Source organism: Symsagittifera roscoffensis, chromosome 7 (genome assembly GCF_963678635.1).
Source record: "Symsagittifera roscoffensis chromosome 7, txSymRosc1.1, whole genome shotgun sequence".
NCBI lineage: Eukaryota > Metazoa > Xenacoelomorpha > Acoela > Convolutidae > Symsagittifera > Symsagittifera roscoffensis.
In genome coordinates, this window is record NC_087068.1 from 9,226,677 (window position 1) to 9,250,005 (window position 23,329).

General features: G+C 36.9%; 3 protein-coding genes across 6 annotated transcripts in view; 1 reads left to right on the top strand and 2 right to left on the bottom strand.

Annotated features, from left to right (window-relative positions):
* LOC134851794 (serine protease 41-like) overlaps positions 1–23,329 on the bottom strand; it is a 328,908-nt gene that overhangs the window by 60,230 nt on the left and 245,349 nt on the right. The gene's annotated exons all lie outside the window — the stretch shown is intronic.
* Positions 4,572–6,183, top strand: LOC134850891 (protein RCC2-like). Its single transcript, XM_063866665.1, has one exon. It carries the CDS (start codon positions 4,575–4,577, stop codon positions 6,027–6,029), a length of 1,455 nt encoding a protein of 484 aa, XP_063722735.1. The 5' UTR covers positions 4,572–4,574; the 3' UTR covers positions 6,030–6,183.
* The window catches only part of LOC134850890 (uncharacterized), a 56,146-nt gene continuing 39,154 nt past the window's right edge, over positions 6,338–23,329 (bottom strand). For all 4 annotated transcript variants that reach the window (XM_063866664.1, XM_063866662.1, XM_063866660.1 and 1 more), the window contains 3 exons: positions 8,203–8,324; positions 7,715–7,890; positions 6,338–7,129 (listed from right to left, as the gene is read on the bottom strand). In XM_063866664.1, the coding sequence (XP_063722734.1) occupies positions 6,622–7,129; positions 7,715–7,890; positions 8,203–8,324 (806 nt within the window). In that variant the 3' untranslated portion in view covers positions 6,338–6,621. The remainder of the gene's footprint in view (positions 7,130–7,714; positions 7,891–8,202; positions 8,325–23,329) is intronic.

A 23,329-nucleotide genomic window follows, 5' to 3' on the forward strand; every position in this document is an offset into this window, starting at 1 on the left:
ATGTAACATTCGCCCGGAAGAACATATCGACGGAAAATAGTGCTAGGTTCTAAAACGACTGGCCATTGTCTAAACACAGCTCTACATGCTTTTCACCGTCTCTGCCAAAGCCAGTTCTTTCGGTGGTCTTCCTAATATGGGGTCAACAAAAAACTTTACTGTTTCCGGCTTCGATCAGAACGGCCTAATTAACTTAATTATATGCAAAAATAGTGAGCTCATGCTTGGTCTCAGTATCCCCAGACCACAAGGTCACTCCTAAAAACAGGGTTGCTACTCATTTATCATATTACTAATGTTTTTGTTCAGTAGATAAAAATCAACATCTCCGTCGAAGATGGATCAACCCTTTCCCTTATTTCCTAGCTTCTCACAATCTGAAAACGAATTTAGATGTTAATTAAATTCAACTCAGGACATTCAGGGAAGCTAAAAATTTGTATAAAACAGTTCAAGTTCCAATCCCGAGACCCTTACAGATTCTGGAATCCGGAGAAACAACACTCTTATTTCTTTCCGGAAGGCTGGACACGTCGTTCCAACACCCTTCCAGTTTCTTGTGAACTTCACCGTAACGATTGTAGCGGCACAACCGTTACAACTCGGAGTGGTTTCTGACAATTTCTAACCACAGTTTCAATCTTCTGCCGTTTTTTCGTAGTTGTTGTCGCTGAGACTACTGTGGTTCTGATTTCGCAGTTTCAGTGTGTGCGAAATGATAAAAGGTTACGTGTCTTTCACGTCCAAATCGATTAGCATGTCAGTCAAAACTAACCCCTCCCGATTCGTCCAATCGTTCAATTAACGTCACTAATTCATCAAAACCATAAATCTTCCCAGGTAGACGTTCCAATATAAATTGGAATACGAAATTGCATTTTGACCATTCTGGTCGATTGTCACAATGTTGTCTCTAGGGGGTCGAGCCTCCGATTCCGTGCTTTTTCAGTAATAACGTCGTTATTACTCCCAATTCGTGACACGAGAGGGTACTGCTCCTTCCTTCCACACTGAAGCCTCCTGTCAGTCAATGGTCTCCAATTAGTTGTCTTATCGTGCGCGATCGTCACGATAAGAGGCTTCGTTTTTTATATCGTTCTCGTCCGACTATCTCTCACTAATTCGGTTGTTGTTGTGTTTTTCGTCACTTTTTTGTCAAAATTGGACATTTCCCGCATTTCTCAGAAATAGACTGTCTGCAATCGAACTTTCGAAAATAAAAGATTCCAGAATATTCTAGCCTCCTTTTCAATCATACACGATCACTAAGGCCTCTTATGTCTTTTTCGTGCTGCGAAGGAAGGTTCCGCTGTGCCAATCCGGTGGAATATCACATATTTTAAAACCTAAGTATGGGGGCGTTCTTATTTTCTAGAGTGGGGGGGGGGGGGGTATTTTGGTGGTGGCCTTAAAGCTGCAACAAGGGTTTTAGTCTCATGTCGCTTGGCTCCGACCGCTTGAGGTAGAAAAACACAAGAGATAGTTTTTCTGACTCCTGAGCCAATGGTTATAGGGCCTATGTTTCTTTAACCTCATATGTGACTTAAGTAGGCGACTGTTACAATGGTGATTTAGTGGGATTATTCAAAGAAGTTTTTAAGAGGCCAATTAATGAAACTTTCCAGTTGCGGTAATGCCTGTACCTTTAAAAGCCAAGCAGAACCATCCAGGAGTTGAAAATCATGCAATAGCCCGAATTCGACGCTCATCCTCATTTAAATCAAAGACTAAAGTTAAAACAGCGGTGGCAATTTTGTCTGTTGAAAAGAAACAAAAGCCAGCAATTCACTTGGGGACTCCTTTCCGAAAGACTAAACTGAAGGTAACTAAATGCAAACCATTTACTTTCGAACATGGAGTTGAGGCCGAGCCAAAAACTATGAAAGCTAAAACGATAACAGTGGATATAAAACAAGATGCTACAAGTTCAGTTCAACGAGATAAATTAATTTCGATGGAAGTCGACTCAAAAGAAAACAGTAATCATACTGCAAGTACAAATGAGAAAGTTCCAGTCAAAAAAAGGGACATTGCGCAAAAACGATACAGAAATCTATTTGGATAGAAGCTCCGATCTGTGACTTAAATTTTGTTGTTTGGTTGTATTATGGTGATTTTTGATTTGTTAGAATAGTTTTGCTGAAATACCGTTTTTGACAGCACATTTCAGGCAATGGGAAACAGCTGCGCATACTTCGATCACATTATTCAATACAACTGGTGGAAAGCGAGGCTGAATTCAATCTTTTTTCCTGGTTTGAATTTTGGTTTCCTTCTAAGTTCAATCGTAGTTCATTTGGTAAGAGGGAGGCTTTACGCTTTATAATAACAAAGTGGTTCAAAGAATTTTAGTTGTTAGATTTCCCAGCAGGATGAAAAACAACTGTGATCCAGTTTTCTCAAAATGGGTAGTGTTATTTCGCTTGCGATCAGCAAGCGTTGTCAAATCGCAATTTAGACTTTTTATTGGGTTCACAACTAGCTCAACAAAATCAGCTCAAAATCATGAAAGTTTAAATTGAACTACTGGCTACTAGTTGCTACTGAGTACTGGTACATGTTATATCTAGAACTAAAACCCATAAGATAATTAATTTGAATATCATTTTTATATTAGTTTTTTTAATTAATTTTTCTATTACTTTTCTGCTCAGGATTTTTTGGCATCATGCTTGTCGACTTAATCTCCGTCGGTTCAGTTTCCGATTTGTGTAGTCCTTAGCCTACACTACTTATATACAGCTATCGTGTGCGTTACATGTAATTTTACCAGCATAATTTTTTGCCGAAAATTACATGAAAAAATCTTCGTTGTAACATCGTTCGAAGTTCTTTTTGCTACTTTTGAGCGTTGCGGTCTTTCATCCTACAAGTGGAGCTTCGCCTCTGTGTTAAAAATTATTTATGATAAAATCTATTATCTATTTACTTATCTACTTCCACTATATATTCAAATGCGGGCTTCACTATCTCGCCATGTTTATGCTTTTTCAACGTATTGTTTTTGCATGTTTAACGAAAGAATTTTTGCACGTTGAAGCTATACCGTATTTTGCAATGGTTAAGAATTTGTCTTGCAATTTTCCAGCTTGACTTCAATGTTTTGTTTTTGTCAAGTTTGAAATTAGCAACCCTAAAGCGAGATGCTGCCAAGGTTACCCTAGGGGCTGCAAATCTTGCATCCAAGTGTGACTGCTGTCAGTTGTCAGTTGCTGCCGAGGTACTCTTAGGGGCTGCACAGCTTGACCGCAAAAGTGACTGCTCAAATGCTTTTTCTTTTCGAGATTTGAATTTTTTCAATGTTTTTTTTTCAAAAAAAAAAAACGAATTGTAAAAAGTGTTCTTTGGCTACTCTTAGAGGTTGCAAAGATTGTCCCCTAGTTTGGATGTTCAAAATTATCTTAATTTCTGAGATATGCTGTTTTAAATCTTTTTTCAAACATTTTCTGCAAACTAACGATCTAAAAAAGTTTCTAAGCTCGAAATACTCAACTTTATCTTCTTTGAAAATTGCAATTTTTCAAATATATACTTTTTAAATTTTGAAATTGTTGACCCTTTGTGTGGTGATGTCAGGTTTCTATCAGAGGATGCATTTGTGGCCTCTCCTCGTAATATTATGGCTCAAATTTTTTTAAGGATTTTTTCTGATATTTGAAAATTTATTGCGATGGATTATGAAACCCATTTATGAATTTGATGATTTTGCAATTGAGCTTGTTTTAATTTTTGTTTAAAATGGAACGTGCAGTTGTATGTTGTCGACTATTTTAGATTTTCCCTTTCTAAGATCTGACACCCAATAGTTTTGGTGATTTGACCATTTTAGTTAAGAAGACCTTTAAGTAAAAAAAAATTTTTTTTTGTTCAAATTTTGAAATTAAAAGCGTTGTCGGATTGCCACTGGATGTCTTTTTTTTGGCCGAGAGGGCAGGTCGTGAGACTCAAGGTTTCGAGATTGCAGTTTCGAAGCCCATACGTCGCAAAGCTTGTCTAATTCGAGACTTATTTCTGTTTTTTCTTATGTCACTTTATAAAGCTGCTTTTTTGTCGTGTTCTCGCTAGTGTGTGCGACGCGCAGCTTCGCTTCTGTCATTTATTGTTATTCTTTATTATTGTTCCTACAACTGAAAATGGGAAGAAACTTAGTTCAGCTTTTTTTTGAAAGTCAAAAATTGCATTTTTTCATGAAAAAGGTTTTTTGGATACCTTGTTCAATGAGCGATGAATCATTAGTTCACGCATCAAAAAAAACTTTGGTGTATGATTGATACCTCAATAGGGTACAAGAAAGTGGTAATGTCAAATTCGTAGAGCACAAATAGGGGTGATCCGCTGAAAATGTATCTGAAAGACGGACGGATATGCTTGGATCAGCCTTTCCCGATACTGCGATAATTTTTCTGAAGTTTTTTTTTGGAATACAACAATACAAATCATGATGGTAATCTGAAGTGCGTTAAAATGTGTTATTGTTCGTTCCCAATTCGCGAAGTGGTCGGGGAGCAATAATTAAAGAGCCGGCCTGGAATTTGAGTTTTAGTACTTTGTGTAAAAATATCTTCAGATATAAAATGCCGGCGCCGAAGCGAAAGTCCGAGAACGGGAAAACAGCTGCAGTTGGTAAAAAGGCGAAGGGTGGGAAGGAAAAAGCCGAAGCAGAAGAAACTAAAGTCTACACTTTGCAAATTAGCAAAGGCAAAGGGGACCCGAATCAATCAGAAACTGGAATTTTAATATCCGGTTTGATGGTGTCTGAGCATATTGGTCGCGTAAGAGATGGAGTAAGCAGCCAATGTCTATTTTTACCTCACAGAATTTCTGGATTAAATTCAGTTAAAATTGACCAAATCGTATCTCATTGTTCTGCGGCTCACGCTGTGTTAATATCGAGCAATAACGAAGTGTTTGTGATGGGAAGAAACGAAAATGGTCAGCTTGGCATTGGAAAAGAAGGAAAGGGAACAGATGTTCAGTTGCCTACCAAACTTGATCAGAAGTTGTTTGATGACCAGAAGATATCAAATGCAGCTTGTGGTAAAGGACACACTTTGTTTCTGTCAACAGAAGGAAATGTTTTCGCGTGTGGCGATAATTCTCAAGGTCAGCTTGGGATAGGCGGTTCCCTTACAAGTATGACTCGGCCAAAGAAACTGAGTTTTGAGCCGACAGTTAAAATCGTCGCTTGTGGTCAAGCATTTAGCATGATCGTAGATATTGCAGGCGGTCTTTATTCGTTCGGTTTCTCGGAGTACGGGCAACTGGGCAATGGTTCAGATGGAAAAACTCTCGGAAAAGCGAACAAGTATGTTTTCAACAACGCACTGAAGCCAGAAAGAGTGATCAGATTTGTCATGAAAGGTGAGAACGTCAAAGAAATTCGGGATGTTGAAGACGTATCGATCAAAATGGTTGCTTGTGGCTACAATCATACGATTGCGTTGGACACTGAAGGACGCATATTTACCTGGGGATGTGGCTTTTACGGCCGGTTGGGACATAACAGCACTGTTGACGAGTACTATCCTAGACAAATCATCAGCTTCTTACATTTCAAGACATGTGAAATAACAGGTATTCAAGCTAGTTCAACGTACACTCTTGTAAGTATGGCCCACAAAATGATGTATTTGTGTGGTCAAATAAAATCTTCATCGAGCGCAGCTGAAATGTACTTCAAACCTGTCATGGATATTTCTGGATGGCGAGTGGACAGTATTGGCTGTGCGAATAAATCGATCCTAATTGTTGCCGACGAGAAAGCAATTGCATGGGGTCCTTCGCCTGTATACGGCGAACTGGCCCTGGGCGATGGAACCGACGGAAACACGAAGTCTTCGGCTAATCCCAAAATCATTCCAACTTTGGAGAGGTTCGTGAACAAAAAAGTGGCTTGTGGAAATATGTTCACGATTTTCATGGTCGACTTGAGCAGCAAAAAGGAAAACGAAGAGGAAAAAAGGAAAGAATTTGAAGAAAATGTGAAAAAGTTTAACGAATTTCCGCTGTATTGCGGCTTTAAAGAATAGCTGACTGTTTTTATCGTATGATTTCAATTGTCGTTTTATTGTTGAAAGTCTCGTAATAATTCCGATTTGATCTCGTGAATTTGAATTTGTGCAATAGATCTTTTCTCAAGAGAATTTTACCAGTGACCTCTATTTATTTCGTCTACAATTGTAATGAGTTCAATAAGAATTTTAATCTGTCTTTTTTGTGTGTTTTTGATGCTATTTATTGATGTCTGAATTACAGAATTTTGTCTGATGCGTAAATTATGAGTTTTTGTTTCATCGTTTTCTCAAAATTGCTTATTCGAACCAATAGATGGAGACTTTTTGCTCTGTATTTCTTCAAAAATATCAATATAGAATTATGTGCAGATTATCGCTGTTGTCATTGAAACAGCTGAAACACGCTTTTACGAAAACAGAGTTTTGGATATTTGCTGACCAATTTTTTATTGAATACTCCTTAACTAAAAAAACTTGATTGTTCAAATTGATTTAAAGGGAGTGAAAGTGATCAAAGATTGAAAAATATGAATAATTATAAGCATTACATAGCACCATCTAAGTGAATTTCAAACAGTTACATTTTTCGAGCTTTCAACTACTATTTTCATTCTATAACTTCGTAGAAATTACTGGCACTGTCGTCATTAGGAGAATGAGTATTATGTTGGCTCAGCCGTTTTCCGGTGCCAGTGAAACATTGAACGCTTCGTGGGGCTATTATGTACCTCGAGTAATATTCTTCCTGACTCATATTAGACACCGCTTCTTCTGATTCGGTCGTGACGTCATTGCTATCGTAAGTTACGATGTGCATATTGGCCAAACATATCTCTCTGTCTCTTTTGAAGTTCCGGTAATCATAATTAGTCATCACAGGTCGACCATTTTGAGGAGTTTCAAAATCGGTAGCTTTTGAAGTGACGCTACCCGAAGGAAAACAGTGAGGATATTTTTCGTGCATTCGTCGTTTGAGTAACATGACGCGAAGTTTGTCATCGTTGTCATTTGAATCGCTGTTTCCGCAAGAGCGAATTGAGGATTTTTCCTCACTTTCAGAAGTGTCACGTTGACTGAAGATTGAAGAGCAGTCGTTGATTTCTTTCTCTTTCAGTCTAAACAGCAGCCAGTCAATTCTGAACTGAATAAGTTGCGCAGTTTTGACTACCGAGATCCAACGCATTAATTTGTAAAATTTCAGTGCATTTTAAGTTATATATATAGAACTCGATTCATTTTATGAGGAATTTCATCTCGACTTTGGTAGGAAATATTTTCATCCTTTTCTTTTCTTTCGAAATTACATGTTAGGAAAATGGTTGTTTGGTTAGTGTTTCTGATGGATGATATCGTTAAAGCATTTAATTTGAATGTATTTTTTGTTTTTCAAAATGTACACCTCAACTATCGTGTGAACCTTAGCAAACACGAAAGACGCTCATTAGCCTTCTTGGTTGTAACTCTTTTCGCTTCCCCCCCCCTTCCCCCACATTCCAAAATGTTCTATTTTTTTTTAGTTGTCTGTGTTATTATGGCTGAGTGCATTATACTACAAGAACAAATATTTTCATAAAAGCTTAGTTGTTCACCATGCATAATTTCATTAGATTACGACAACGTAAAAATAGTTTTTCAAAGCTGAAATTCAAATTGTGGGAGTGGAAAAGAGCCGCAATGTGCAACGTCAAGTTAGTTAGTACCTAATGTAGAAGTTTCGTGGAAGTGACGAAGTGCAGTTCTCTTCCATGTCTCTATAGGCAGCCTTTCCTTGTCCCTCAATTCCCATTTTGTCCCCAACTCCTCCCCCTCCCAAATCCGGATACTCTCTAGTGTACTTCTGGAGCAGTCTGTACTTCCTACGCATCGGCACTGGACTCTGTAAAATGGAAGTGATTTTATATCCGTCAAATGAAATAGAAAATGAGAGCTTAATCTTTCAGTTATTTCGATAAAATAACATGAATATTGATATAAATATTGTCTCGACATGGTTATGTAAATGTCTACCAAAATGGCCAAAGTGTCTTCCAAATTCAGTTCCTAATTTTTCAAGATAGTCTATATATTTAGGATGAATGTGTATTCTATTGAGGGGGCATCAATGACTATAAATTTAGGGCGAATTGTTATTGTTTTGAGGGTTGGTATGAATGAAACATGTGACTTGGGTCCCTCTCTTTTGCTGTACCTGTATGGGTGTGGTGTGCATGCTGGCACTTCGCTCCACACACCTGTTGAGTCTATCCAGACTACCACTCACCTCCCCCAACATCCCATTCACAATACTCAGCAGGTCCCCAACCGACACTTCTGAAAGGTCAAAAACAATATGAATTATCATTAAGAGTCGATGAACTTAGTTCACACTCTTATATAGGTCGCGATGATTTTTTTTGTTTTTTTTAGGAAAAGTATTAAAATTTGTTCACGCTCAAAATTTACTTCTTTGCTGTTTGACTTGTGATTTCTTTTCAAGTTCAATGCATTTCGACTGTTAAAAGAAAGGCAAACTCCACTATTGTACAGCGGAAGTGTAAAGGTCACGACGAAAAAGGTGATCGACTTCTACTTTCGAAAGTGGAATTTTACCAGCGAAATAAAAAAAATCACCTATTTAACTGTCTGTTGGCTATGTTCTTAGAGTTTTTTCTGAAAAGGAAATCATCTTATGTTTGAAGGAAATGAAATAAAAAGCGATGAAATAAAAAGCGAATAAATTATTCTAGCGATTGGTCATTGTCGGTTGAAGATCCTATTTCCTCAACCCCTCTGAAAAATCTGTTCTACTCTCACACCAACCGATTGTTTTTTTTTTTCATGCTTCTATATTTCATGGGTTTTAGCAAATAAATCAAATTCAATGATTTCTCATAACTTCCGCTCAATTTTTTGTAAGAGTTAGTTGCTCAAAATTTGTCTAATGGGTTTTTCGCCTAATGTAAATGTGGAAGTATTAAAATGAATTGTTGGAAGCAAATTTTCCATCCATGGTTTCGCTTTTAGTTTTATTTCAGGTCCACTTGTATGGTATAACAACTAAATTGTGATGGATTTCTACGGCGGTCGAAGCAACTCAAGGCATCTAGACGGTGCCATGGGAATGCATTCGGCAGTCGACAATTCCTCCCCTCTACGACGAAAAGCAACGGATCCTTCGCGTCTCGGACCCATGTCGATTATAAATAAAACTGAACCTTCATTCAATGGTCATGTTCCGCGTTCGTCGACTTTTCATGACATTGAGTTCGAACCGAGAGCAATAATGACTCGAGAAGTCGAATATAGTCATGAAACTCCGATTCGAGAAAATTATTCAAAAATGCGTCGTATTCGGAGTCCCGAACCAACTCGAAGCATCGGCGAAGTTATGGCTGGAGTTTACTACAACACACTGTCGGATAAGGAATTATCGTCGGAAAAACGTATCTTCAAACTTGTTTCGATTCTCAAAAAACGAGCGACATCGTTTTCTCTTGACGCTAAGCAATTGCAAATGTTAGTTGAAAAGTTTCTCGATAAATTGATAGCAGATAAAAATTGGTCTGCGATGACTGTTGAGAAAGCATTGCTTTTATGTGCTACTTTAGATGAAGATTTTGATGAAAACGTCGAACTGTGTGATTGGTTCGAGTGCAAATTTTGCGAATTAGCTCACCCTCCTGGAAAATACATTTGCACTATGTGCGGTGAAAAGTTTCAACACGAAGTTTTCCTACAAGCCCATAAAATGACATCTCATAATAGCGCTGCAGTGATCACAGGAATTGCTTTGGTATGTCAGGCATGTAATGTTAATTTCAACGAAGATCCGAGGCAACTTGCGATTCATATACGAGAAAAGCATATGTGTCCCTATAATCATATTGAGTGTCCGAAAAAGTGCGGCGAGTTAGTTGTTGAAAGACATATCGAATCGGTTTCGGATCATATAGCTGAGAAGCATGAATGTTCGGTGTGTCATGATCCGATCACGAGGAAAAACAGTGATCAACATAGATTCACATTTCACGGAATTTCTCCGGATTTAGTTAAAAGTGTCAATAAAATTTTGTCAAGTTCAAGAAAAGTTGACATTGTTGAAAATGCGCCAAAAGGTCAAGAGTTGGTCATTCAAAGGGAAATTCCGAAGCACGAAATCAATCAAGCTGTTCTGGAACAACTTGACGATACAGAAGATGAAGATCCGGATAGAGGAAAGTTCTCGAAATGTTTGGATTGCAGTTTAAGAGTCCCGTTTGGAGGTTATAAATGTCCTGATTGTTCTCAAATGTTCATGTACAGAGTGCAGCTTTTCTTACATTTTCGAGATTTTCATCGAAAAATGTCGAGTTTCTCGTTGTCATGTGAAATTTGCGGAGATCTTGCAATGTCTCTTAATGCGCTTTTAGTTCACGTTATCAAAGAAGAACATGCATGCAAAAGTGAACATTTGCAGTGTTCTTACGGATGCGTGAACTTATTTGCAAACTTGAGTGACCTTGCGATGCATAACGATGAACAACACGAATTCTTTTGCCCTCATTGCAAAAATGTTGTAGCTGTGCAAAGCAAATCGACGCATACTAAAAACTGCGTCCGAGGAATTAGAACGATAACTGACGAATCAGAGACCCCGCCGGAAAACTTGATGGAAAAATGTGTAGCTTGCTTGTTTCAATGTCCGCAATCAGTTGCTTACATGTGTGAAATTTGTGCAAGTTCAACAACAACCGGTAAAGTGGCTGAATTTGTCGATGAAATAGAATGGATGGCTCATATTTTAAAAGAGCATAAAGAGCAAAGTGCGGCGTTTAGGCAGAGAACTCTAACTTGCGCTTTGTGTCCGGAAACTTCTAATGATGATGCTTTTGACATTTTGTCCTTTTTGCACCACAGAAAAATGTTTCACTCTATTTGTGACACACATCGGAGATGTCCCAACCGACCATGTAGTGCAATACTGCCCGAAAAGGACTCAGAATGTTCCGAGCACTTTAAAAGTGGATGTATTTTCAAATTTGATCTTAGTAAAGCTCGAAGAATTGAATTTGAGAATCCTACTTGGAAAAGTTGCAGAAACTGCACTTATGTTGTGAATGTTAAAGCATTAATGTTCTGTGATTTGTGCACGGATGCACCGTGCGCACCTTTCGTAACTTCAACTGAATTCGCACTGCATATGGTCAAAACGCACGGAATGATGACTGACCGCTCGTATAACTGTGCGCTTTGTCGAACAGAGTTTGGCAATATCGATGATTTTGCTCAACACAGAGCTATTTTTCATAAGTTTTGCGTTCATCATTTAGTATGCCCGAAAACTGAATCGTGCGCATTTTTATTCGGGCTGGAGTTTGACGGAACTTTCCATGCGAGAAATGATAACTTTTGTGCAGTTCAAATCCCGCACGGACGCAAAAACCGAACCAAGTATTGCAATGTGTGCTCGGCTTTTTACAAGATGACCCTCATCAATGTGTGTTATTTCTGTTCTGACCGACCATCTTTTGTCTCGGATAACGAGTACCTTTTTCATCTGCTAGAGGTACATGGTCGAAAGTTAGCGGGGAAAATTGCTTGTGCTGATTGCAGTATGACATTCGATGAACCTTTAAGTTGGAACCAGCATTCAGTAGCAATTCACCAACGGTGTATTATGCATAAGTTCTGTCCAAATAGCACAGAATGTTTCACGGTTTTCCCAAGGAGTGAAATATCGTTTGAGCATGCGTGTAGCTATGAAAACGTAGTTCAAACCCCGATGATACCTCTAGTTAGACCTTCGAGACCTCCGTTGCGACCGACAGTCACGAGACGTCAGATGTTGCCGGAGCCCTCAGTGAGAGTCACTCAAATGGAAATTCCAAGCGCAAATAGCAGATCGATGATGAGTTTTCCCCCGCCTCAAGCTTTGTTCGGACCCTTAAATGTCAGGCCTCCGCAGCCAATTGTTCATAACCCGCCTGCTATGGTTCCTTCGAAAAAACCCATTCCCCAGAAATCAACCAGCAGTCCGCCAAAAACTGATGCTAAAGTGAAACAATCATCAGTGGCTCCAAAAGATGACAAAATGTCGTACACTGATAAGCAAAAAGCGTACACGAATTTGTTGAAAACAGCCAAAACTGTGTTTTACTTCTCGCGAGCAAACTACGAAGCGCAAGCTGACCGAAGCGTGAACGCGAAATGCAGCACATGCAAAGATGCTTGGTTTTTGCATGTCTACGACGCCCATGTGCATGCTGATGCAGTACATGGTATTGAGCACGATGAAAATGACATGTTCGAATGTGATGTTTGCTCTGAGAATAATAAGTTTCGAACCAAAACTGCAAAAGCAATGACTGAGCATCGAAAACAGTTCCATGAATTACCAATGCTCTTGCTGTGTCCTAATTTAGAGTGCACTAAGTTATTCGAATCTATAGAAAACGTGAGCCAGCACAAAGGCATGTCAAATCGTTGCATGCAGTTTTTTGACGAGGTTTTCACGTGGACTCATAAAACAAAACGAGGTACAGCAATAAGACCGATTTCTCAATTTAGAAAACAACAGTTTATTGTCAGCTGTGACAAGTGTCCATTGGAGTATAAAGTGTCTGATGCTACGAATTTTGCACATTGCAAAATTTGTAAAATAAGGCCTGTTTTTCTAATGGACGATGAAAGGTTCTGGCACATGGCCACGAAACATCAAAAAGAGAGAACTCATCAAAGTCGATGCCAACTTTGTCCGAGCTCAGATGAAAAGTATGGGGCCAAAGAAAAAGGTGATCATGTTTTGTCTCATCACGGAATCTGTTCGGAGCATTTTGTCTGTCAAATGAATAATTGCTTTTTTATCACCTCGGATCTTGCGGAGTATGAAGCTCACATGAATGGCTGCATGGATCACACTGAGCCTCACAATTGCAGGTTATTTGAACCCGGAAAATGGAAATCTGTGCTGAATTCTTTAAATTCAACTGATCTTGGTTCGCATGTAAAGGCGATGCCATCTTCGCAAACTGATTCTAAAACGAATGTAGTTGCTCTAAGGTCGTTAGTTGATTACGAAGATGAATTGACAATTGAAGAAGAAATTGATGGAAATAGCGATCAAAATGAGGTCAAAAGGTCAAACTGGGACGATATGATGAGTGATATGATTATGTACACTGATGAATTGATGGAGAATAAAGAATCGGATTCGAAAGTTCTAGAAGGTTCTGGAAGTGTGATCAAACACGAAGAGATTGAAAAAGCTGGTGATGCAAACAATGCTGAAATTGGGACCAACGAAAGTAACGAAACCAGAATGAAAAATTCGGCAGCAACAACAGATGAAACTAACAGTCAATTAAAAACAGAAGAAACAGTCGAGAATAATATGGACGAAGAAGCAGAACCTTTTGCTGATTTTGACGAAAATGAAGGGCAAATCAACGAATCAATTGAAGAAACCATAGAATCTTTTGTTGAAAATTCTTGCAGTGAGAACGAGCATAATGAAGCAAGATGCTCTGAAGAACTAGATTCAGCTCTGGACGGCGCGCTAGAAGCTGATGGTACAAATCAAAACACAGCTGAAGACGATGAAAATGAAAGAGTATATTCACCAAATGTGAAAAGAGAAACTTTAGAACAAGAAAATCAGGAGGCTTGACGAGAATTTATGTGAAACCTCTAAGAGGCCTAATATCCTCGAAAGATCTTGCTTATTGCAAGTAAACTTCATGTTTTTGCATGTAAAGACTGCATTACTAATTAGTTTAACTATTAAATATTACTAGTTAATGTAGTGTGATGATTAGCAAATGAGGATATCCTCGCACGGCGTATCGCCTATGCTAATTATATTCAACTTCTTCATATTAAAATCTGATTCGGGAAATTTTGGCAATTTTTAATGAAGGAAAGTTTCGAATTTTTAAAGCTGAAATCTATGTTGCCAATCTTTCATAAATCGGAAATTTCCTGAGCTCATTTTGTTAATATATGCGTAGTTTTGTATCATTCATTCACTCGAATAGTTTTGTTGAAACTGGTTTTCAAAGTCATATAAACTAATAATAGCGATTATAACCAACTAGCGTCCTCGCTAGCGATCTATTATTTTTTTATTTTTCATTTTTTTTGAATGTTGATTATTATAGGTGAAGAGGTTTGATTGCTTTTGTAATCAAATTTTTATGCTTTCGGACGATAGCTGAGTAGCCCGTTCTTCGCAAAAAGCGCTTTATTGTGTCCGATAAAAACTTCTACTGTTTCCGATTAAGAAAAAGGTTCAGCGATTAAAAGCTCAAGTATTTGAATTACGGTTCTTCTGGTTTCGTTTTATTTGCTTATGGGATCACATCTAACCAATTTACGTTTTAGCAGTGGACAAGTATGCTGGTCCGTTTTTTTTGAATTGGTAAGTAAAATTGAGCGTTATTTTTAGAGCTGGAACTGCATCCGCGCCTGATATTTATTATATAATCATATGGTAAAAGTCTAGTACAACATAATATGTTTTTCAATCAGTGGGCTTGGTTTTAAATCTCCTCTTTTGATTTTAAGTACAATTGAACGAAAGGTTTTTTTTCAGGAAAAAGTCTTTGAATCGTACAAATCGGAATATATACTTTTTTTAGGGTTAACAGCTTGTTTAAAAGAATCACCAGTTCATAATGAATTAAAATTTCCTAGCGTCTCCGACACGCTAAGTCTGAAGGTAACGAATTTGCCTTGGACAACAAAGGCCCTGGGTTCGAATTTTACCTGACGTGTTTTGTCGGCTTAGTTGCCATGTCTTAGATATTTTTGCTGCTCGCTTTTTTCATTGTTGTTGCTTTTAGTGTTTTGATTACTCCTGCAATTTGTAATTTCACTAACCTTGACGTATGCTTTCCTTTTTTATTTTTTTTTCGCCTAAAAACTTCATTCTGCCAAAAAACTTCGACTTAAATTTTATCGAGTTAGTTGCTTAATGTTGGGTTTTTTCAAAAGCAACAGTTTTATGCTCCCATCCGGATCGCTCAAAATGCTGCAAATTGTAAAATACATTTTATTTGAAAAAGTTTTTCATGAAAAAAATTTTTTGTATCCGGTTCTACTTCCGCTCGATATTTTTTTCAGTTTTCATTAAACGTCTTTTATTATGTTTCTAGACGTGTTTAATTCTAAAAGATTATCATTCCAGACAGTTGTGGTTTTTCGAATTTTTTTTTTCGTTTCTCGGACTGTTTTTCAAATTTTTTATATGATACTGAAAGTAGTGCGAAGCTAGGCTTCGTCTCTGTGTGTAAAAGTCAGTTTATATATTTTTTATTATTTTCTGATTTATTTTCAAATTTACGTCGAATTCATTTGTTTAATTATGGGTGAAGTACGCAGCACTGAGTTTTCCAGCCATATTCTTGAAAAATTAAAAAAAAAGTTTTAAATTATTAATTTCATTTTTTCATATGAAAGGCTCTCAACTAAAGACTAGGTTTTAAGGTTTTCCTATATTTATAGTAAAAAAGGCATATTGGAAATATTTTTCGAAAAATGACTAATAAAAAACAAAAATTACAAAAAAAAATATATATTTTTTTCAATTTGCAGAAATTTTGAATTCCCAAGATGGCGCTAAAAGAACTTTGAAAACTTAGTTTACCAGATTTTTTATGGCTTATTCATAGCTCAGTTACTACTAAGTTGCTACCCTTCTTTTGTTTTAAGCCTGATTGCTCGCTTTACTTGCTTGAAAATAGACGGTAAATCATAAATTTCAAATCGGTTTTTCTCGACAATGGGACAATTTTTTGGAAATTTTAAAATGTTCGAATTATGACTGAAAGGGTTTTAATATGATTTATCACTGGTCGGAACAGTAAATAAATAGAGCTTATAATCAATCAATAATTTTACTCTTGCGATTAGCAAGGGTGTTGCAACGGGGTCTTTGACTTTTTGCCCGTAATTTACTTTGTTCACGGGATGACTGAAAATGTTGGTCATCTCCTTCTGTTCTTTTTTCAACGAACATACAATTTTTGAGCACGTCTGATTTTCAAATTCACTTTCTATATAAAATTTATTTTTAGAACTCTATGAACGTAGTGAAGAATTGTATATATAGGTCGTTGTGGTTTTCTTTCAGGAAAAAATTACTCTTGAGTTTGATTTTTCGGGGTTTTTTTTTTAAATTCATTTCATTTTTTTGTTAAAAGAAAGGCAAATTCCACTATCGAACAGCAAAAGTGTTACAGTCACAAAATATAATTTATATATAGTTTCGAAAGTGGATTTCAATTTTCAGATTTCCCAGCGGAAAAAAAATAAATTCCCAGTGTTCAAGTCATGGCTGGACTACTAATTTTTCCAGCCCTTTTCAAATCGACGAAAAAAATTTTGGGACAAATTGAATTGACTGATTTTCGTAGTTTTAAGTTGTTTTAATTTTTTATTCGGTTAATAATTACAGCTGATGTTTTATCGGCTTAGTCAACTTATTTCGTGACGTCTGACCGGCGAAAATATATATTTTTTCTAAAAACATTGCTTGTAGTGTAATTATTTCAAGTTTTTAAAACCCAATCAATCAAATTTTTGATTCAGTTTCTAGGTTTTGAGCTCAATTTTCTACCCACTTACCCTCGGTTTGGTGGCGAATTGATGAATATGAAATTCTTATTTTATGCTTGTGTCCCTTAATCAACTTGTACAAATCACTTCATAATTTACACTTGCGAGGTCAAGTGTCTTATAATTGTGAATTAGACTTTTCTCCGTAAACATTTTTTCTTACACTTTTGTAATTGAAATGAATCTTGCTTTAGTATCGATTCTTAGCAATTTACACTCCCCTTCTCACTTGACCTGGAGGTTAAGTGGTTGTATATGCAACTTATGTTTTCGGCTGGACCTTTATTTTTCAGTGTCTGAAATTGATTTTTTTTGCAACGTAAGCAGTTTTGTTTCGTATTGTCAAGTGTCGTTGATTAACTTCTGTAGTTTTTAAATTTTCTATCCCTGACTGATATGTTTTCCGTCTTTTTTTGCTTACAAATTTTATTCGGCCTAAATGGTTTCGGCTAATTTTTTGTTAACTTAATGAACCTGTTTGGCATCGATTTAAGGATTAAAATGATTATTTTTAATTTGAATAAATCAAGTTGGTTGGTATTATAAAAGTGATTATTATTAAAAGTTAGTATTGTAAGTAACTTATTAAATGCTCAAAATTTCTTTTTTGAGCAGTTTTCTGTGGCATCTCTTGTTTTCGGATCAATTGGCGTCAAACCACATGTTGTCTGATTACTGAACGCTCATAATCTATTTACACCTGCGATCAGCTTAGTGTATTTTTACGAACCTTCTTGTTTTCTAGCCTAACTCGCAAAAACGGCGCAAATACGGTATTCACTTATTTGGAAATTTCACTGTAGCATTGGAAATTGCATTGCATCTTTTCTCTGCTTTATTTGTTGTGGCTAGTGTTTGGCGTCAAATAAGTTTCCGTGGCGGAGTGGCTAGTGAATGAGTCTTTTAACCTGTAGTTCGTAGGTTATAATCTCAGAGGTAGACGACTTTTTGCTAATTTACTTATTTTAATTTTTTTGTTGAACTTTATAGAGCTGCTTCGTGTTCTCGCAAGTGTTTGCGAAGCGAAGCTTCGTCTCTGTGTGAAAGCTTGCTTAATGCTAGTGTTTGAGTTTCTCGTCAAATTTTCGGGGATTGAAGTTTTAATTTTTAAAAATGATTATTTATGACAAAATTTCTCTCTTGGTATTTTTTGTTTTCGGATCATTTGGATTCTAATCAGGTCTTGTTGGCTTATTAAACACTCGGGAAATAACCTCAGATTGTTTAATGCATGTGGTTGTGTTTCTTGTCTGTGTTTTTGAGATAGAATTTATCGTATCTCCAAACAAAATGTTTATATTTTTATAACAATAATTTTTGGGGACATTTTTTTGTTTTCGGATCAGTTGTCGTCTAACCACGTGTTGTTGGCTTGGTGAACGCTCATAAAATTTTAAAAACTTGTTTAATGCAAGTGGTTGTGCCTCGTCTGTTTTTTTTTTGAGATTGAGCTTTTCGTAATTCCAAAAAACTGTTGATTTCCTTCAAGTTTGTTTTTCGACTTTGCTCTTTCCATCTCACACTCTTATTGGTAGCTTGCAATGCGATGCTTTCGTTGTATTGCAAGTGAGATGAAGCTCCGCATCTGTGTAAACCTCTGTGTTGCATCTGTGTGAACCTTAAAAGCTCTAGGCCCCCTTCCCAGTTGGTCTGAAGGTAACGAGATTGTCTTGCCCCTTAAATTTTGGGTTCCAGTCCCGCTCGGATTTTTTTCTTTGAAGTTGAAATGTTGAAAGTTTTTGCGGGAAAAATTGAACGTTCGGCTTTTCGCTTGATTGCTTTTGTTTTGTCGGTTTAGTTCTGACAATATGGGTTTTTGTCCTGTAAGCAATTTTCACGATAGTGGCAATTGCTGTTGAAAAACTCCTGTTATTTGTATATTTACTTAGACTGACTTGTATATTTTCTCTTTTTTTACGCGCGGCCTCGCAAATTTTGACTTGTTTTGTCGGCGTAGTTAATTTATTTTGATTTGTTTGAAGTGCAGAAATAGATTATTATTATCTGGAAGAATTCAGGTTCTTTTGTGGTATTAAATGGGCGTCTACTCACATATTGTCGGCTTAATGACCGCTCGGTAACGATATAAAGATTATTTAATGCTGTTGGTTGTGTGTCTCGACCGTTTCTCTAAAATAAAAGTTTTCATTTTTCAAAAAATCCTCGACTTTTGTTATCCGTTGGTTTGTTTTGTTTCTTTGAAAAACAAAAGATGAACAGTGCTCCAAAAAAATTAATAGTTCCGGTTTCTTTGGGTACATTGACGCTTTTCATTTGTCTGTTGGCTATGTTTTTAATTAAAACGTTGTTTTGAACCCTATCTGTTACTTTTAAGTCAATTAGTTGACCTTTTTCCGACCACAAAGGTATTTTAGTTTTTTTTTTTTCGAACGCAAGTGAGTAATATTACAATAGGAAACGCTATTATACAAGTCGTGAAAAACTTAGTTTTACTCCAGCAAATATAGAGTTTTATATAGCGCATTTCATAATGCTTTACATAGCGTTTTCTTTGCAAAAACAGTTGAAAATTGAAAAAAAAAAGAATAATCTGCTAAAATATCTTGAGTTAGGACCGAGTTGGTTAACTCATAGAGTAATTTCGGATAGGGTACACCGTCTGCTCGTCACGCTATCTTATTTTCGGCCGGATAGATTCGTGCAACTTCTTAGTCTAATACCGATCCTAATCTTACTCTTATACTATCTAGTCTCAGGTTGTTTAACTAGTCTATGCTAGGCTCAATAGATCTAGGGTATACTGGTTTATTGCGGTTGCTGAAGTGCTCGGGAGAGTCCAACTAATTTCTAAGTTAAATTCAAATCTCTCTGGTGCTGAAATTACAAGTAACTTCAGCACTTACAAATAAGTGGGTTGTTAGTTAGATGGATCATGATTGGTTAATATTAAATACTTTACATTGGTAAAATATCTAAATTATCCAATCATAAAATGTAGTTTAGATCAGGTTCCACCCATCCGGGTTTTACAGAGTTTTTTAGAATAGTTCTTCTGCAATTCGAAGGATGGATGATGGAAGTTGGTGTTTGGCGAACATCTTATTTCTTCTGTTTCCTTTTTGTTAAAGAAGTTCCAGGAAGCTGGAGTTAGAGACATAAGACGTTGTGTCTTCTAGTGACAACGACTAAGTCTTCGCAACAAACTCAAATCTGATTTCAGAATGGTTGGCTATGTCAGGTTTTTCTGTTCTGCGTGGAGAACTTCTTTTGTGTCTGGTCTAGTTTGGGAATGGCGTGGAGATTGTGCGTGGAGGGGATGCCTGGTTACTCGGATCTGTACGTATACTTGAACATCGAGGTGGTCATTGGTCTAGTTCAATGAAGTCCTTTTCTGCGAAGTCAAGTCGTACTCTAAATCCTTTGAGTTGTGATTGTGAGTGGCATATTGATTGTGGTTGGTCATTCTCTCTCGAGTGTAGTGGGGTCGTTTTGTCTTTAGATGTTCGTCCTTGGTGTTGTATTCTGATCTATGTATTGCATAATGTAATTTACATTTTATAAAACATTTATTAGTTTAATATTTTTTAATTATGATTTTAGTTAGTTGTTTTCACAAAAGCTTTTTGTTTTAGTTCGGTTATTTTGAAGAGTTACTCACACTTGAGTAGCTCTTATTAAAAATAGTGGTGTGGTCACAAAGCGTGGATGTAGCGCGGTGGGTTAGGCCGGCTATAGAGCATGCTCAGGACGTCCTTCCTGGTGGGTTAGGCCAGGAGTGGGAGTATGATTTCATGCGGTTTTTGTGAGGGGTCCTGTTATGTGACAACGTTTTATGTTGGGTTTGTTGTGGTTTTTCTTATGTCTTGTTGGTTATGTCCTTTTTCCAAAAAGCAAATTGTTCGTGGTATGGGTTTGTCTTTCGACTTTTTTGTGTTTTATTATTTCTTTCTTAGACTTTATAATAGTCTTCAAAAGAATAAATTATCCAGTTTTAAACTGGGTTAATCCGGTTTGGGTACCGTTGGTTTCCTTTTCTTAGTCATGCTGTTATTCTATGATTTGTGGTATTTAGTAAGCTGCGTTGGTTAGTTTTGTTTAGTATATGATTCCTTTCCAACCGGGTTAAAGGAAAGTTTGAAACATGTTATTATATGTTAGAGTTGTTGAGTGTGAAAACTTGAAACTGAAATTCATTATTTTAAACAATTCTTCGTGGGCGAGCTGTGCGAGTGTGGATAGAATTTCTGTGCGAATGAATGAAAATATCAAAAGGTTAGTACTGCAATTGCATTTTATTAATTTACTGCATAGAATTTGGAAATTTACTGCTAGTTATGGGGGAATTTTAAGTTACAAATTTTCATCATAATTAAATTTACTGCTTGTGGGGAAAATTTTAGAAATGAATTTACTGCATTGGTATTAAATTTATAAATTTATAAGTGTAAGAGATTAATAGAATTGTTGAAGTCTGTTTGATGAAATTTGCGATCTTTATTTGTTTTTTGTGGTTTTTGTAGGTGATCGTCGGATGAAGGCTAAAAATCTAAGGAAAACATGGATAAAGTATGGTGAGTTTTTTAATATTTCAATTAGTTAGTTATATTCATTTAATTCATACTTACCTGTTAGTCGTCGGGGAAAAAACCGTGGGGGAAGATGTCGTGAATTAGTTCTGAAGTTGTTAGTAGTTTAGCTAAGATGCGGATGATATTTTTAGTCTGAAGCAGTGGCCAAAGCAATTGAAGTGCCTTAATAGTGGTTAGTTCTTCAGTGCCAACTGCAAACTCATAAGGTGTGTTTTGGATTAGATTATATAATTTGTGATTGAATTTAGTGTTGTGGATGAATTCTAAAATTGGGATTTCTATAGGTTGTACAAACTCGTGCGGGATAAGGAAGGGTCGGGATTCTTCGGCGTTGAAGGTCTTGGTGATGGGACAGAAGATGTACATTTGGGTTATGGGGTCATAATTACGAAGAATACCATGGAGGTTAGTGTCTTTAATACAATATGTGAAATTTAGGAAAAATGGTGAAGTGTATTTGGAATTAATGAATTGAAAACGATGGTGTGGTTGTCTAGAGGGTGTGTGTAGGTCAAAGTGATTTTGGATGAAGCGATAATAACTATATGTGTGGGTTTGTTTAGTGCGCAACATAATATCGTGTGAGCAGTGTAAATCTCTTTCGTGTGGTGCAAGGAAATGAAAGGTTAGTGAAAATATTTGGAAGCGTTCTTTGAAACTTTCGTATGCTTGTGTGTCTGTTAGTGCTTCTGAAATAATGTGATCAAACTTTCGGTCGAAGATGTTTAGTGTAAATATATATGGTGTCTTGATGAAAAATTTCTCGGTAATTTGTGGATTAGCGAAGCGATCGTCGTCTAAGAATTGATCTTGGTTAGCTCTGATGATGTTGTGATCATAGTATTCGAGTGTATATTCGTTAGCTCTAGGTGCAGTGTGTGTTTTTAGTGATTTTTTATATCCAACGTAAGTAAATTGTCTAGCGGTTAGTGGTGTAGTGAGTCGATATAGCATGTCCGTATTTCGCTCTATATCGATGTGAGTGTTAGATAATGGTAAGCAAAGAGGGTTAGTAAAATGATAATATGAGGTCCAAGAGAGAGTGGGCATTAAAACGTATTCATCTACGAAGTTGCGTGTTTCGTTAGTGTCGTGGGGGGTGTTTAAGGTGTATTGTGGGAATGAGGGTAAGGTGATGGCTAAAAATTCTTTTGTGTTAGTATGCTTGGGGTGGTTGATGTATTCACGGGCTGTTCCTGGTTTTGCTGGGAAAGGATGGTTGGGGAACTTTCTTTTAAAAGTGCGGTAAGCTCTATTAGTATTGAGTGAAGATTCAGTTGATGTGGATGATGGTGCTAATGATTCAGTATAATTTGAAGAGGGTGTAGGGGTAGGGGGGTTGGATGAATTTATTGTGGAGGAGATTTGGTTTATGGTTGGGGTATTAAGGTGGTAGGGTTGTTGTTGAAGGGTAATAAAATTATCTAGCTCTGGGGAGATTCGGGGGGTGTCTGGAGAATGAGGTGATTGGTCAGAATGGTATGAGGAGTAGGTTGGGGTAACTTGGGAAGCATAAGAGGGTGTGGGGGTGATTGGGTCAGGGTTATTGGATAATATGGGTTGAAAAGGGGGTTGAGAAAAATTAGAAGAGTTATGAAAATTATTGGATGGGGATGGTTCTGAGTCGGCAAATTCATCGGGGGTTTCAATATTCGGGTTATTGAGTTGTGAGATGGAATATAAAACTGAGATGTGTGAATTAGTGTCGGAATTCATGCCTGATGTTACATTACTAGATGGAAAATCGGGTGGCGGAAAAGCAAAAAGTGGTATTATTGGGATTGGAGAGGTAAGATTGGTTGGGTGGGAATTTGATCGGTGTAGTGATCCAAGTTGGCGGCTCATCGTGGGCTAAAAAAATGATTATTTTGAGACTGAAAAGCGGTGGTATGGGGTTGTTCAATAATTTGTTCATAAGTATTATCATCTTGTGACTGGTGTGTCATTATATGTTGGATGGGACTTTGTGATGTGGTGAGTCGAAAATTTGGATTATGTGTGATGGCTAAATTTCGAAAATTTCGTGGGACTAGGGATAGTGGATGGTTATTTGGTAGGGGTGGTAATTGTGGTGCCGTTGGCGTTATGTCTACATTGTTATGTTCTTCGTCGTATGTATTTTGTCGTGTTGCTATTTTTGTGTTATATTCCTTTATTTGTGCGTCTAAAAGAATTTTGTTTATAGATGTAGAA

Bases quoted from the DNA above. Each gene is read 5' to 3' on its own strand.
- LOC134850891 (XM_063866665.1), top strand. From the start codon at position 4,575: ATGCCGGCGCCGAAGCGAAAGTCCGAGAACGGGAAAACAGCTGCAGTT.